The sequence below is a fragment of the Acinonyx jubatus genome, chromosome E1 (assembly GCF_027475565.1).
Source record: "Acinonyx jubatus isolate Ajub_Pintada_27869175 chromosome E1, VMU_Ajub_asm_v1.0, whole genome shotgun sequence".
In the NCBI taxonomy this organism is placed as follows: domain Eukaryota; kingdom Metazoa; phylum Chordata; class Mammalia; order Carnivora; family Felidae; genus Acinonyx; species Acinonyx jubatus.
This window is the reverse complement of record NC_069397.1, coordinates 60,071,953-60,087,880: the sequence shown is the minus strand read 5'-3', so window position 1 is coordinate 60,087,880 and position 15,928 is coordinate 60,071,953. Positions and strand designations below refer to the sequence as shown.

The 15,928-nt window shown below is 49.3% G+C and overlaps 1 protein-coding gene across 10 annotated transcripts in view; it reads left to right on the top strand.

Moving 5' to 3' along the window:
- The window catches only part of B3GNTL1 (UDP-GlcNAc:betaGal beta-1,3-N-acetylglucosaminyltransferase like 1), a 98,003-nt gene that overhangs the window by 38,020 nt on the left and 44,055 nt on the right, over nucleotides 1–15,928 (top strand). For all 10 annotated transcript variants that reach the window (XR_008294143.1, XR_008294142.1, XR_008294141.1 and 7 more), the window contains one exon: nucleotides 6,618–6,683. Coding sequence is in view for 3 of the 10 variants with exons in the window: in XM_027052136.2 (XP_026907937.1) it covers nucleotides 6,618–6,683 (66 nt within the window). In the remaining 7 variants the exon portion in view is untranslated. The remainder of the gene's footprint in view (nucleotides 1–6,617; nucleotides 6,684–15,928) is intronic.

Here is a 15,928-nt window from a genome sequence, read left to right as displayed (position 1 = left end):
TTGTTAAATGTATGTCTAATGGTTTTATTCTTTGATGCGATTATGAATGTATTATTTTATTTCAGATTATTTGATGCTAGTGTATAGAAATACAATTGAATTTTTGAACTGTAAATTGTATTTATTTTTTATCGTTTTATGTTGTTTCATCACAGCAAGTGTGCCCCTTAATCCCCATCACCTACTTCACTGCCTCCCCTCCATTCTGGTGACCATTTGTGTGTTCTCTATAGTGAAGAGTCTGTTTCTTGGTTTGTTTCTCTCCCTCTCTCTCTCTCTCTCTCTCTCTTCTTTTTTTTGTTGTTGTTACTTTTTTTTGTTTTTTTTGCCTTTCTCATTTGTTTCTTAAATTCCACATATGAATGAAACCATCTGGTATGTGTCTTTCTCTAACTGACTTATTTTGCTTAGCATACTATACTCAAGCTCCATCCATGTCCTTGCAAATTGAAAGATTTCATTCCTTTTTATAGCAAAGTAATATTGCGTAATATATATAGGTCTTACACCTTTATCCATTCATCAGATGATGGACACGTGGGCTACTTCTGCAATTTGGCTATTGTAAATAATGCTGATATAAACATCAGGCTGCGTGTATCCCTTTGATAGTGTTTTTGCACTCTTTAGGTAAATTTTCAGTAGTGCAATTGCTGGATCATAGGGTAGTTCTATTTTTAACTTTTTGAGGAATCTCCATACTGTTTTCCTCAGTGGCTATACCAGTTTGCATTCCCACCAACAGTGTAAGAGGATTCCCCTTTCTCCACATCCTCACCAACACCTGTTGTTCCTTGTGTTGTTAATTCTGACATTAGTGTCAGAATGGCCTTGTGTAGCCATTCTGACAGGTGTGAGTGGTATCTCAGTGTGGTTTGGATTTATATTTCTCTGATGATGAGTGATGTTGACCATCTTTTTTCATGTGTCTGTTTGCCATCTAGACATCTTCCTTGGAAAAGGGTCTATTCAGTCTTCTGCCCATTTTTAATTATGGGGGGTGTTGCGTTTGATAAGTTCTTTATAGATTTTGCATACTAACCCTTTATCAGATGTGTCATTTGCAAATATCTTCTCTTATTCCATAGACTGCCTTTATTTCCCCACAGTAAACCTTCTCTGATGTGGCCTCTTCTCTCTTTGGTTGTGCCAGTCTTCAGGTTGATTTCTGGGGTATTTGGGGTGATTTTGGTCTAGTTATGTCCATGGGATGAGGTGTGCCCAGGGTTCTCCTACCCTGCTGCCATCTTCCTCCTCTGAGTCAGTTGCCTTTTAGTTTTGTGGATTAAAGACCTAAATATAAGACCTGAACTCACAAAAATCCTCCAGGAGAAAACAGGCAGCAACCTCTTTGACCTCAGCCCTAGCAGCATTTTTCTAGGCGTGTCTCCTGAGGTAAGGGAAACAAAAGCAAAAATAAACTCTTGAGACTTCATCAAAATAAGTTTCTGCACAGTGAAGGAAGTGGTCAACAGAAATACAATTGATTTTTGTGTTCTGATCCTGTATTCTGTGACCTTGCTGAACTTGTTAGTTTAGTATTTTTTTGTGGATCCCTTAGGGTTTTCTGAATACAAACTCATGCTGTCTGCAAACTGAGGCAATTTCACCTCTTCCTTTCCAGTCTGGGTGCCTTTTACTTTCCTTTATTGCCTGATCCCACTGACCAGAAGCTCATGCGGTGCTCTGGGCACAAGGGCAGATGTTTTCCCTCATTCCCAGTCTCAGGGAAGACCTTTCATTGCCCACCTCACAGACGTTAACTGTAGGGCTTTCGTAGATGCCTTTTATCAAGATGAAGAAGTTCCTTTCTATTCCTATGTTGTTGAGAATTTTTATCCTGAATGGCCACTGGATTTTGTGAAATCCTTTTTCTGCATTTATTGAGGTCATCAGGTAGCAATTGTTCTTTTTTTGTCAATATAATGTATATTAATTGACTTTCAGATGGTGAAGCAACCTTGCATTCCTAGGGATATCCCATTTGGTCTGGAATAAAGTTTTGTACTTGTTGCCGATTTGGTTTGCGAATATTTTATCAAGCACTCTTTCATCTATGTTCATGTGTCATACTGCTCTGTAGTTTTCTTAAGTTGTCTCTAACATTGGTACCGGGAAGTACTTAGCCACTTGGAGTGAGTAAGATGTATCCCTGCCTCTACCATTTCTGGAGGCTTTGTGGTGAAGATGACATATTGTTTCTTCTTTTTTTTTTTTAAGATTTTATTTTTAAGGAATCTCTGCGCCCAACATGGGACTTGAACTCACAATCCCGAGATCAAGAGTCATGTGCTTTACCAACTGAGCCAGTCTGACACCCCTGTTTCTTCTTTAAATGTTTGGTAGAATTTACTACTTATGCCATCTGAACTTGGAGAGTTGTGGGGAGAGATTTTTATTTATTTTTTTATTATTTTTTAACGCTTATTTATTTTTGAGACAGGGAGAGACAGCATGAACGGGGGAGGGTCAGAGAGAGAGGGAGACACAGAATCCGAAACAGGCTCCAGGCTCTGAGCTGTCAGCACAGAGCCCGACGTGGGGCTCAAACTCACGGACCGCGAGACCATGACCTGAGCCGAAGTCGGATGCTTAACCGACTGAGCCACCCAGGCGCCCCATGAGATTTTTAATTTTTTGTGGGGAGAGATTTTTAATTACTAGCCCAATTTTTTTTTTTTTTTTTTTTTTTTTTTTTACTTTTTATAGATCTCTTCAGATTTTATTTTTCTTCTTCAGTCAGTTTCAGAAACCCATATCTTTCTGGGAATTATCCGTTTCATCTAATTGTCTGCTTTGTTGGTGAGCAGTTGGTTTGGACTCTCCTGTAGTTCTCTTAACTTCTCTGAGGCCAGCCTTGCTGTCTTCCTTTTCATTCCTAAATTTACTTACTTGCGTCTTCTCTTTTTCTTGGTCTGTCTCGCTCAGGAGTCAGCAGATGACAGCTCACAGGACAAAACCCCTGGCAGCCTGTTTTTTATGGTCTCTGAGCTAAAAATGGTCTTTTTATTTTTAAAATGTTATAAAAACAAAATAACAAACAACAACAAAAAACCAAGAATATTGGCAGAAACCACATATGGCCACAAAGACCAAAATATTTACTCTCTGGCCCTTTATAGAAAAAGTTTGTTGGTCTCCAATCTAGCTAAAAGTTTGTTAAATTTGATGTTTTCAAAGAACCAATCATTGTTTGAATTTATTGTTTCTGTTGCTTTTCTTTTCTCTGTCTCTTTCTGTTTCTGCTCTGATCTTTATTATTTTTTTCTTACTTTTGGTTTAGTTTTCTCTTTTTTATTGTTGTTTCTTAAGAAATCAGTCTTTGTTGGTACAGGTGCGGCTTTTGCCGTATTGCTATATCATGTTTTCATTCAGCTCAGAATATTTTCTAATTGTGATTTCTAATGCAACTATTGGCTGTTTAGAAGTAAATTGTTCATTTCCACACATTGGTGGTAGATTTACCAAATACCCTCCTGTGTTTGGTTTCTGACTTCACTGTGGTCAGAGAACAGGTTTCATATGATCTTAATGCTTTCACATTTGTGGTCCCTGCTGCGTAGACGAGCCTGCGCTGGTGGGTTCAGTGCTGGTTGATGGCACTGCCTCCCTTCTCTCTGCGGGTGGCCTGGCCCGTCCAGCCGTCCTGTCTGGTGCCCACAGTGAGTGTCTGAATTTCCAGTTTTTGCTGTTGAGTTGTCCCTTTCTTTCTTCAGGTCTGTGCTTTTTATTTCCTCTTCCTCTGTGGCCAGCACGCAAGTGCATTTACGACCTTTACTTCTTTTTGATGGCGGCCCTCTGTCCGCGTGTAGCCTCCTCCCCGTCTCCAGGCATCCTGTTGCTGAAGGTCTGTCCGTCTCTCTGGCTTCAGTTTGCGTGGGATCTTCCGCCCTCCCACGTTTAGTCGCTCTGTGTCGGAACCTGATGTCTGTGTCTTGCAAATAGCACGTCAGTAGATCTTTCTGTGTGTGTGTGTGTGTGTGTGTGTGTGTGTGTGTGTGTGTGTGTGTTTTAACCCAATCTGACAGTGTTTAGTTTTAGTTAAAGAATTGAGTTTTTTCACATTTGTTGTTTATTGGGCTGTGTGTGCTCATGCGTTCCCCGTTTACTTTCGGCCTCACATCTCTTTTGTTCACGTCTTCTGTCCTTGCTGCTTCCACCTATTTTATTGAACAGATATTTTCCAGTGCACTGCTTAAAATTACTGATTTTTAACTCTTTGAGTTATTTTCTTAGTGGTTGCTTTCTGAGAGTCTTACCATGTGTTGTTTTGTCTGCCTGGTGACCCTCGTGTGCTGGCCGCTGTGTTTTAGCACCTGTGCAGTCTGAGGCCTTGCCTCAGATGAGAGTCCTCCCTCAGAGACTCCCCCTGACTTCCTCCGGGTCCCTCGAGCCCCTATCGCCTTGGGGAGACAGCAGCTGCGGCCTGAGCTGGCAAGTGCTGTGGGTGAGCAGCACCCACTCCCTCCCTGACACTGAGCAGCCCTGGGCTCCCGTTTCCCTCCTCTCAGACTTTCGTTAGGCTCATTGATGCCTCCGGGGCAGAAATGGCTGGTGTTTTCCTGTTCACACCCCTGCCTGGATTTGGACCCAGTACCCCGAGTGCTTCTCATTAACTCTCTATTGCTATTAAGACTTTTAAGATATTTTACACAGCTTTCTTAGCTGAACAGAGCAGGATTATTTGTGTGCCAAAGGCTAGTGTGTCATTTCTGCGGGTGGAACCTGGAGGCCTCTTGACTGGGATCAGGACCCTGTCCTGGCACATGAGCAAGTAGCAAACCATGAGCAGGAAATTTCTCCATAAGTCAGAATTTTTGGCAGAAACACACAGGTAGCTAACATTTGATAATTCCTTGGCCCTGTACTTTGCAAGCAGGGTTTCAACCTGTCAGTCAGTCTGCTCTGTCTCCTCCCCTTCTTCGGGGAGCCTCCTGAGCACGTGACCACATAACTTCTGTCTTTGAGTCTGAAAGCCAAGCATAAAGACACTTAACAAAAACACACACACACACAAATTGACCTTGCTTTCTGCCGTAGAGGGAGATCTTCTTGTGGCTGGTGGCAACTTTGATTTGCAGGCAGCACGTCCCATCCTTGGCTTCTGTCTGCCTCTAGCTCTTGCCTGACCGTGGCCCTGGCCATCCCCAGGAGCCCATAGCCATACTCTCCCAGGGCCATTCTCACTCAGAAGCTACTTAATTTGAAGCTCCAGGTTTCTTTGAACTACAAAATTCTTTGACTAGATGGGCTTGTTTCTACCTAATATTATTGTGGTCAGAAAGGAAACAGCATTTCATTCTGAATTAATGTTATTTTTATAATACATCAAAATCCTTTGCCCTAGGCTGCCGAGAATGTTGTTTCTTAACTGGGTATCATTGTGGAACTTCAGCCAGTCTGGGGACCTTGCACACTCTCAGGCAAACATGTGTGGAGGTTTCTGAGCCCTCCCTCCTGTGCACTGTGGGGTCAGGACTGTGTATCCACCCCTTAGGCTCCTCTCCTTTGCATCTCAAATACCAGCTGACTTTTGTTAAAACCAGCTCCTGGTGTTGGGCACCAGCTGTGAACTCTGTGGACCTTGACCAGAATGGGGCCTTTTGCAGGACACAAAAAGTGGTGCAGATCATGGCCACCAGCAGAAACACATCTGAGCTTGTTTATTAAAATAGCACATGGCTTTTCTTGTGTAATAAAGACCTTTTCATTCATCCCATCAGCAAGTTTTTCTTCTTTCAAAATGGTCTCGGGAGAACAAGGAGCTTCTCTGTGACCTACAGGCCAGTGTGTGCTCTGAAATCATGGGGTACCTGTCGTGTTGCTTGGTTTGGGGGCTTCTTTGCTCCTTGCGTTTCTCCTGGAATTTCTAAGCTAATTGTCAGTGGGTGTGTTAGCTGTCTTCAGTATTCTGTATACTTGCAGGGGTTGACTTTATTCAGACACCCTGGGGGTGATTCTAGTTCAGGAAGTGGTGGAATGTTCTTGAGAGACAGGAATTTCTGGGCAGTTTTGGTTTTAGCCAATATTGGTTTCTCAGTTAATCCCATGTTCAAATTTTAACCCTGGCATGTAATTGCTGTGAGACCTTGGGTGAAATACATAGCCTTTCCAAGCCTTGTTTTCGTTGGCTACAAAACAGGGATAATTTTAGCTGCCCTGCCTTCAACTATACAAGATTGTAATTAAAAAAAAAAAAAAAAGTATATGTGAGCGTTTTGTAACTGGTGAAGTAATCGAAAATATAATTCAGTCTTGAGCGGACATTTCATTTGTTCTACAAGTATTTCTGTAGGCCAACTTCTAGAAAGTTGGGCTGGTCCAACTTCTAGAAAGGCATACAAGATGCCCCTTCCCAGTGGTGCGGGGCCTGTGTCTTAGGGATGTGTATCCTCAGATCGCTGGACGAGGCCAAGTGCCCTCTGGAGTGCTTGCACATGGCAGTGTGCGAGCCATCGTGGGGACTGCCAGCATCTCCCTGCCAACTAACAGGGTTCCTGGTCCCATGGGTAGCATCTGCATTGCCTGTTCCCGGCTCTTGCCCATTTTGCTGTTGGCTTTTCTATCTGTTTCTTGTTTGTGGGTTATGTGAGTTTAAACTGTGTTCTTTGCCTCAGGATGACGTCATGATGCCTCAGAGGGTGAGATTGCAACTGGAAGCTGCTGCCCAACACCCGACAAGTGTAAGTCTAGGCATCTGTCCCTGGTGCATGTGTGTCCTGTGTCTGTTCCCAATGCGTGTGAGTCGTGGCATCTGTCCTTACGTGTGAGTCCTGATGTCTGTCCCTAATACGGGTGAGTCCTGGCATGTGTCCCTGATGTGTATGAGTCTTGGCATCTGTCCCTGATGAGTGTGAATCCTGACGTCTGTCCCTGAATGTGAGTCCTGGCATCTGTCCTGAATGTGAGACCTGGTGTCTGTCCCTGAGTGTGTCTTGTGTCTGTCCTCAAGTGTGAGTCCTCTGCCTGTCCCTGAGTGTGAGTCCTACCTCTGTCTCTGACATGTGTGAGCCCTGTGTTTGTCCCCGAGTGTGAGTCCTGCATCTGTCTCTGAGTTGTTGTCCACTTTGATGAAAGTGATGTCGCGGCTGTTTGCATTAAGGCTCTTCTTTAGGCTACGACTGCCCCATCAGAGCATGAGCAGTGGCTCTTAGATCTCTAGACACTCAAGGCTGTTTTCCTGCGCACACAGGGCTTCTCGGTTTGGTTTTATTTTCATGAGTATTTCTGACGCCGTGTGTAGAAGCACACACTGTGTCAGCAGCTTACAGGGTTATTCTTACTACCTATAAGTCCTCAGACTACAGTTCTCAACTTCAGAAGGGCTTCCCAGTTGTCCTCCATGAGCCAGGACCGTCTTCCTGGGTACTCGTGGGGTGAGGGCCTCATTTCCTGACCGGAAGCCCCGTGTAGGGGAGGTGTCACCTGCCCATGTGGACCTGAAGGGCATCACAGACCCAGGGGCACTTGCCTCTGTATAGCTCCAGCCTGGTGGCTGATCCCAGAGCCTACGTCTGACCCTAGCACCCACTGCTTAAACGTCTGTGCCGAAGTTTTAGTGAAAATGTCTGAATTACTGTGATGATCACTGATTTTAGAAATCGTCAAACAGAAGGGTCTGCAGGACTGCTTAAACCAGCTTCCGTGCTGTCTACCCAGTGGGCGGCCTCCCTCCTGCCCCCAACTCCAGGTTCTGCTCCCTCTGCCACAGTGCTGGATCGGCGCCTGCACTGAAGCTTCTCCAGCATCACGGGCACACGACGAGCCCCCAGGGATCTGATTCTGGGCATCAAGGGGGGCCTGAGCTCAGCATTTCTCATAGGCTCTGGGTGCCGGAGGGCTCAGGCTGTCCCCAGGCCATCCCCAGGCCGTGTGTAGGGCAGGGCAGGGCTCAGCAAGCCATCCTCAGCAAACCTGAACGGTGTGAGGGACTGTGAGAGGCTCAAAAGTGCACAAGATAAAATTTCCCAAGGAGCTTGAACAACTTTTGTGCATCCAGATGAATAAATTCTCTTCCAGCAGTTCTTTGTTTTGGAGCTTTGAATTCAGTGCACGGACTTTCCGCTTCTAAAGAAATTCAGTACCCTGTGCTTTCGTCTCCAGCTGCCCAGCCCCACACATGACTCTGTGACTCAGTGTCTTGGGCTGCAGGCACCTGGTCTGCCCTGTAAACACGTGCGCATGCTCCCCTCAAGGGGCTCTCACTCAGCTTGATGCTGAAGATCCTCAGTCCCTGAAGTGTAACTGCACTTACATTGCTTAAAATGACACATTTTTAATGTAAACATGTCCTTGAAATATACCTGGAAGAAGATAAAAAATGGCCCATCAGCTGCATCTTGAGAAGCTACTACAGTGCTCCTCAGGCTGGAAGCTTCCGGAAGGTGGGATGCATAGGAGGTTTGAAAGTGCCCAGTTGCGCTCCTTCATTGAGAAGTGACCTCTCGGCTGGCATAGTGTCTTGGGGGCCACTGTGCGTCCTGGGGTCCTGACGGCAGGGGTGTGATGTCACTGGCTGGTGAAACCAGGCAGGCAGGGAGCCAGCACCCACAGCTTCCTCATGACCGCTCCCTGCTTGAATGGGACCAGCCGTGTCCTCCAGGAAGTCAGCTGGTCGCAGGTCTGAGTCATGGCTGCAAAACCCCTTCCTGGCAGCACACAGGTGATGTTTGAGGAACTGTAGGGTTAGGCTCCCAAGTGGGCACAAAACTGACCCTGACAGACAGGAGGTTGCTTGTGGCCAGTGCTGCCTACGTCCGAGCCAGACCCCAGAGCACAAAGGAAGTGGGAGACAGTGCAGTGTTTGAGGGCGTGAAAGCCAGGGTGTGCGAGGCACACCTTCGTAGGTGCTGTGGGGCTTGCACACGGTTCTGCAGCATTCACCAGATCCTGACAGGAAACAGGGGTCGGCCAAGTGTTAGAACCACGGCTATGTACAAATACAGATTTCGTAGCAATCAGCTACCACAGACCCCAGGAGATGCTTGCTAAAAGTTTACACAGACTCTTGAATCTCTGATGCTTTCTAGCTGGAAAGATGTCAGAAAGATGCTCTGACATACAGTGTCGACAGGTTACGGCTTCTCCTGAAAGCCCCCAGGGGTGGTGGCCCAGCACTGAGCCCTCGCCCCTCAGCAAGCATCCTGTGAGGCTAATGGCAGGTGCTTGTGCCATGGTGGGCAGCCGTCCTGAGATGCCACATCTCTTAGAGTGATGCTCACGTGGTAGGGGTTTAAAATATGCTCTGCATTAAAACTTCTGAAGAGTTTGTCACCAGTGTTGATGACTTAGAGAGTGAGATTTGTTCTCCATACTGTAGAAATCAAACATTTTGCTTCGTTAATGGAATGGTTTAGGGTGGTTCTTCACGCATAGGTGCAAATGGATTGCCAAGTCTTGGGACACATAAGGAATTTGGGGAAAATGCACACTGTCATTTTGTCTTAATTAAAACATTAGTTTGCATTTTTATAGGTTTTATAAAGTTCTAGGTTAGAGTTTTCCTTGTTAACTTCATAAATTTACTCGATGTTGTGTTCCCACGTTCAGGAGAAGCTGCTTGCTCCTGCTGCGTGTCTATCCCAGCTACAAGGAGAGGCCAAGTGGCGGGAGTGGTTGCTCCTGTGTGGAGCGTAGACCGGGATGCCATACTCTTGTTGCCCCAGAGCAAAATCAGCAGAGTTGTTGCTGTGGGGCTGATTTTTTTTTTTTTTTTTTAAGTTTATTTATTTTGAAAGAGCGACTGGGGGAGGGGCAGAGAGGGAGAGAGAGAGAATCCCAAGCAGTCTCTTTGCTGACAGTGTGGAGCCTGATGTGGGGCCTGAACCACAAACTGCGAGATGATGACCTGAGCCAAAACCAAGAGTCGGACCCCAGGTGCCCCAGGGGTTTTTTGTTTTGTTTTAAAATCATGACTTACAAAAATCCTAATTTGCAGTTGCTGGTTGGTTATGTCAATTATGTTGTAGTTTGTTTGGAAAAATGAAACGAGTTCTAAGGGTATACTTGTCCTTAGTCATTTTTTTAAGGTCATTTACAAGAAAACCATATAATTATGAAGCAAAGGCCCTTAGTGACAGTTTCCATAAACTGAGCCATTGCATATTTACTGCAGAACTTTTGGGGTGTCTGATGTTGGGTGCCATGGGGCAGCTCCCAGGATAACATTTACCCACCTGCTTACTGGACACTGCCGAGCGGAGATCAGCTCTGGGATGGGTGTTGGGGTGAGTCGGGGGAGCCGCTGTCTCTGGCCTGGGCCTTCCCTGTGGGGTCTCCCGTGCAGGAGTGCAGAGAGGGAGAGCGGTAGGGTTAGGGTTAGGGTACATAGTTTCAGGAAGGTGGAAAGAGGTGAGGCAGCCCCACAGGAGAAGTGGGGGCCCCTTGCACAGGTGTGTGCACCCTACAGCTTCTGGATGCAGCACTGTTGATGGCTCCTCCACTGTGGCCTGGGACAGTTGGGCCCCTGCAAGCTGCTGGCGGGACTTCCTACCTCCCCGAATTGCTGTGTCTCCAGGGGGCTTGGAGGATTCAGAGGTGAATCCTGGCCTTGCTCTGTTAGCAGCAAACTGGTGAGCATCCTGTCTGGTGGACACAGAGTTGTGGGAAAGCTGGGGAGTGGGGGGTGGCAGGCTCCTCTGTCCTCCAGGTGAGGGGGCCATGGGGGCCATGGTCCCTCTGTCCTTCCAACACGCGCACCCTCTGCTCAGCACGCCCTCAGCCCACCCTAGAAGAGTGGCCTCTGCTGGCTCTTTTCCCCACAGGAGCCTGCAGTAACAGCTCACTGAATGATACCACTGCATAGGAGGGCCACCTGAGCCCATGTCCCAGGAGCCACACGGGCACCTGAAGAGGGAGCACGGTCACTTCAAACAGGACAGGGTGTAGTTTGCCCTGACACATGGGTTGCGAGACGGTAGACCCACTGTTGGCATCTGTGTGCCCCACAAAGCCCACAGTAGGTGCCATTCCCGATTCTGGGTTAGCACTTCGGGAGCGAGTGCCCCCTGGACGCCCCGTGGTGGCTGAGAGAAGGTTTGCTCAGCCTGGCCTCACAGTCCACCCTCTGCCTCACAGTGCACAGGACTGGCTGGGGACCCCTGGTCTGCAGTGCAGATGGGGTGTGAGAGCCTCAGCGTCTGCAGCTGGCCCTGGACGAGGCCCATGGGGAAGGGCCTGCTGCCCACCGGGGACAGGCCTTGGTGCTGGTCTGGTGTTTATACAGCATCAGCAGAAGACGGTGGGGGTGGGGGGGGTCGCAAGGACCCAATGGAATTCAGGCGGGAAGCCCGAGAGGTCAGGGACCAGAGACAATTGAGAGGTGGGGGTGGAGGCAGCTCATGTCCCACAGTTGGGGGCTTCGCGGGGTAAAAACCACATAACCGAGCATGCTTTCCTCCACGCGTGCTGCACGTTTATGTGACCATCACACCTGAGTCTCGTGAGTGTGGCCTGTGTACACCCCAGCCATGGCTGATACTTAGTGCTCTCGAGACACTAGCACACCTGTGTTTGTGGCGCCACGGGCCCCCAGCCAGGGCTCTGCATGTGTGTGAGCCTCACGGGCTTGACTCCTAGTTGTGAATGTTGTCCAGGTAATTGGAAGTTGACCTAGAAGTAAAGTTTGGTTTTTTTCTAACCGTCCAGCTGTCATCCATGAGTCACAGGGAGTGGGTCCCCCACAGCCAGCTTCTCTGGGTGGAGCAGGTCGGGTCTCCCCTGGACCCCGTATCTGCCCTCTTTTCTGACTAGCGTCCCACACACACTTCCAGAAGCCAGGTCTGCTCGGGTGACAGTGGAGCCCACGGCCGGCGGGGTGATGGCGTAGACTCTTCCAGCTTTGCCACGGTGATATGTGCAGGCATTCCTTCCTCCACAGGCCACCCCTGGCACGCCTGCCACCACTTCTCTTGCGGACCCGCAGCCTGTGCCCAGCGCGACAGCCCTGTTTCTTAAAGTTCCGGAGAACAACAGCACGGCCCCTCGTCTTCCTGCGTGCTGGTCATCCTGGCGCGCGGCCGGAAGGTGGCTCCGGCCGGGGGCAGGGCAGATGAAGCCGGCGCTTCTGCCGGGTGTTATTTTCCTTGGACTTGGGTGTCACCGACACTCAGTGTTGCACTAGTTCCAGGTGTTCGCACACGTCTGTGGTCTGTGCCTCGTGCTGTGCTCACCGCGAGCTCAGCTGCGTCTGTCCCGATGCAACACGGTTCCCACGCCACCGACTGCATCCCCGCCCCGTGCCTTCCGCCGCTGACGCACACGCCGCTGCGCAGCCGCCGCACACACTGACGCACAGCCTACAGCACGGCCGCCTGTGTCCAAGTCCCTTTCAGACCGACCAGGGTCTGCACAGAAGGCGCCAGATTTTGGCCTCGTCTGTTCCTTGCCAGCCAGCCAGCTGGCCGTGGGCTTGATGAGGTGACCATTATTCAAGCGTCCAGACATAGTGGTGTGCAAGCCCCCCAGTTACCACGCGCACAGACACCGCGGGTCTGGACCTCAGAAAGGGCTTTGCTCTCGGTGGGCCTCAGCTGTGGGCAGGGTGGGGGTGGGGCTGAGGCCTTGGCGGCTACTGGTGGCCGCGTGGCTTCCTCACTGCTTGGCAGCCGCGTCCAAAAACAAGATCCTAAGAGATTAGACTGGAGGCTGTGTTGTCTTGGTACCCCTTTGACCCCCCCTCCCCCCCTCCCGGGTTCAGGGGGAGGGACGTAGATCCCAGGCTTGGTGGGCGCCAGTCAGGCCAAGGGCAGGCAGAGCGGTTGGACAACTACCTCCATTCTGCGTCCAGTAACCTTCTTTACTTTCTGACCTTTTTTCCCGGCCAAACTGCTGGATCTGAGACGCCCCCATATAAGCTCAGAAAGTTTCAAGAGCGTTTGTAGGGACCACATTCCAGGATCCCCTGCCATCTGCCCGGTTGGCAGCACATGCTCTCAGAAGAACCGGCCGACACCTCTCCAGAGCCTTACTCTAGCGGCTACTCTTAGGTGTGTGGCAGGAGGCAGTGCATCCCCAAAGCCAGCACGCGCCCTTGGGTTCATTCAGCCTGTGCTTACTGAGCACCGCCTGCATACAGGGCATTGTGCTAGGCTCCTGTCACAGCGGCTCTGCCCCAGGGCATGTGAGTCTCGCGGCATGTGGAACATTGAGCATATGTTGTACTCGGTCACCGGAGCCGTCTCGCGCCAGCCCTCCTGCTTTGGAGGCGGGGGGTTGGCTCAGGAGAAGAGCTTGGTGTCACGCTACAGACACGTCTTCAGGAAGAAAAGGTTTCCCGTGGTTTCTGTTCTGTGGGCCAGGCCACTTTGTTTTCAGAAAGTGTTAAGGCACACAGAAGTACCCTCCTCTTCATCTATAGGTGCTCTCACCACGGAAGGCAGATGTCACCTCACCCGCCCTCTTTCTCCATGTGAGACTCCACCCCACTTGGCTCTAGCCTTCATCAGAAGCCAGCATCTGGGCAAAGGGCTCACCGTGGAAGCAGCGTGAGCACCCGCGAGCCCACAAGAGCCTCGTCCGGCTGGACACAAGCGCTGGGAGTGGGCTGCTATGCGCCTGGCCCGTTTGTCACCCCTAGCAGCTGCTCAGGACGCAGCAGGCGTGGGGCGTGGGTCTGTGGCATCTGTGTGTGGAAGTTAAGCCCCTGTATCCATGTGTGAGCACAACTCTGAAACAAGATTTCTACTTCACAGCTTTTTTAAATTATTATTTTGAGAGAGAAAGAGGGACAACATGAGCGGGGGAAGTGCAGGGAGAGAGGGAGAGAGAGAATCCCAAGCAGGCTCTGCGCTGTAAGCATGGGGCCCAACTTGGGGCTCAAACCCACAAACTGATCAGAACCTGAGCTGAAACCAGGAGCCAGACGCTTCACTGACTAAGCCATCCAGGTGCCTCTCTACCTCACAGCTTTGGATCATTTTCCCTTTTTTCTCCCAGAATCTTTTCTGCTCAACAATCAGATGCAAAGCCAGTCTTGACAAGACCAAAAAATAGATACAATAGACACAGAAGTACGTCTGGGTCAGATCAGGCCCTGGGGAGTCAGGAGCTGTTCTAACACACCTGTCTTCAGTGCGTGGTTCTGGAAGGAGGGGACAGGCTCTGTGGGAAGTATGGGAAAAGCACATGCACCTGTCGCCAAGGGTGTTTTATCCCCATTAGAAAATGGACAAGAGACATCTTACCAAAGAGGATGGATGGGAGCACATAAGCCACAGAAAGAGGGTCAGCCATCAGGAAACAAGGTTAGAACGGTGATGAGGGTCACCGCAGACCCGTTGGAAGGGCTGAAACCGAAGCCACAGCCACGCCAGAGGCCGGTGAGGATGTGAGAGCACTTGGTCACTCACACACAGCTGGTGAAGCCATTGTGGAAAACAGTTTGACACTTTCTTAGCAAATTAAACATGCAAATACTGTACAACCTGGCAGTCATACTCATGGGCATTTACCCCAGAGAAATGAGGACACGTTCGCACAAAACCCTGTACGTGAATGTTCGTCGCAGAATGCTAGTAACAGCCCACATGTCCCGTAGTGTCTGTACTGTGCAGTGTTTTTCAGCCAAACAAGGAAAAACTGTTGTTGCACACAACAGCCTGGACAAGTCTCCAGAAAATTAGGGAGCGGAAAATAAGCCAATCACAAAAGGCTACACACTGTATGATTCTGTTGATTAAACGTTCTTGGAAAGACAGAATTACAGCATTGGAATAACAGATCAGCACTGCCACTTACAGAGACGGGGTGTGGCTGTGAAGCTGCAAGCGTTCCCTTTGCTGGTGGTAACTTGCAGTGGTTTTTCAAGATGTTACTGTTGGAGACACTGTAAAAGATACACAGGATCTCTCTCAATTATTGCCACTACCTGTGAATCTACTGTTTTCTCAAAAAAAGTTTTAAAAAGCCCATCAGCAAAAAATGGCAAGCAAGCAAAAACTTTCTCAAAGCTCTTCCTTAGCACTTCCGCATTAATATAAATTAGTCACTCTGCATAAGTACTATAGAGAGCAAGATGTAAGAAATTCAAATATCGTGGTGGAACTTTGGCTAATTTCTTAATAAGGAGGCTGATACGGGTCTCAGCAACCACTGTATGGTGGAGAGAGCAGAGTCTGGGGCCAGCCATTAGCACCCTTACAGGAGCTCTTTGAGCCTCAGCAAGGGGCAGGCCCTGTGCTGCCCAACGCCCTCCCTTGAAGGGGGCTCCCTCCTGCAGTGCCAGACTCAGATGCCTGCAGTGGGGACCAGCCTCTTCCCACAACTGACTCTGACTCTGGAGGACTGGACCCTTCACACAGCAGTCATAGACCTATTTCAACATCCTGCAGGCAGACACTTAAACAAAAGTGCAGATGGTGTCCCTAGGTTTCAAGCTCTGTTGGAGGGGCGAACCGGGGCTGCTGGGGGCCAGGGGTGCAGAAGCAGGGATGTGCACAGGGAGTCATGTTGTCCCCCAGAGGAGGCAGGGCCAGGCTTTGAGGACCAAGGGTAGGAGGAGTGGTAAGAAGATGGTACATTATGGGAAGGGTGTTGCACTGCAGAACCAGGATTCCTTCTGGGATGGGGAGGGCCTGTCTGCTGGTACCCTTGGACTCTTGTTTATTGAGAGGTTACTGCCTTCGGGAGGCTGAGTCACGAACATTATGGAGAAATGGGACCGTTTGGATTTCCTGCCCAGGAAGCTGCAGCAGAACCTTCTCATGTCTGCTGCAGTTCTGGCTCAAGAAAAAGTTACTGGAAGCACCTGGATGTCCGACCTTGTGTACAGGTCATTGTAACTTGAACGAATTAAGGGGGAAGGGTTATCTGTGATGGTTCTAACCCAGAGTAGTTTAACAGGTGCTGCTGGAACTGTCCGGTGTGGGGTCCGCCCGGAACTCTGCACTGAGTGGGTGCCCTCCCTCTCCCCTTTACTCCCAGAAGTTTT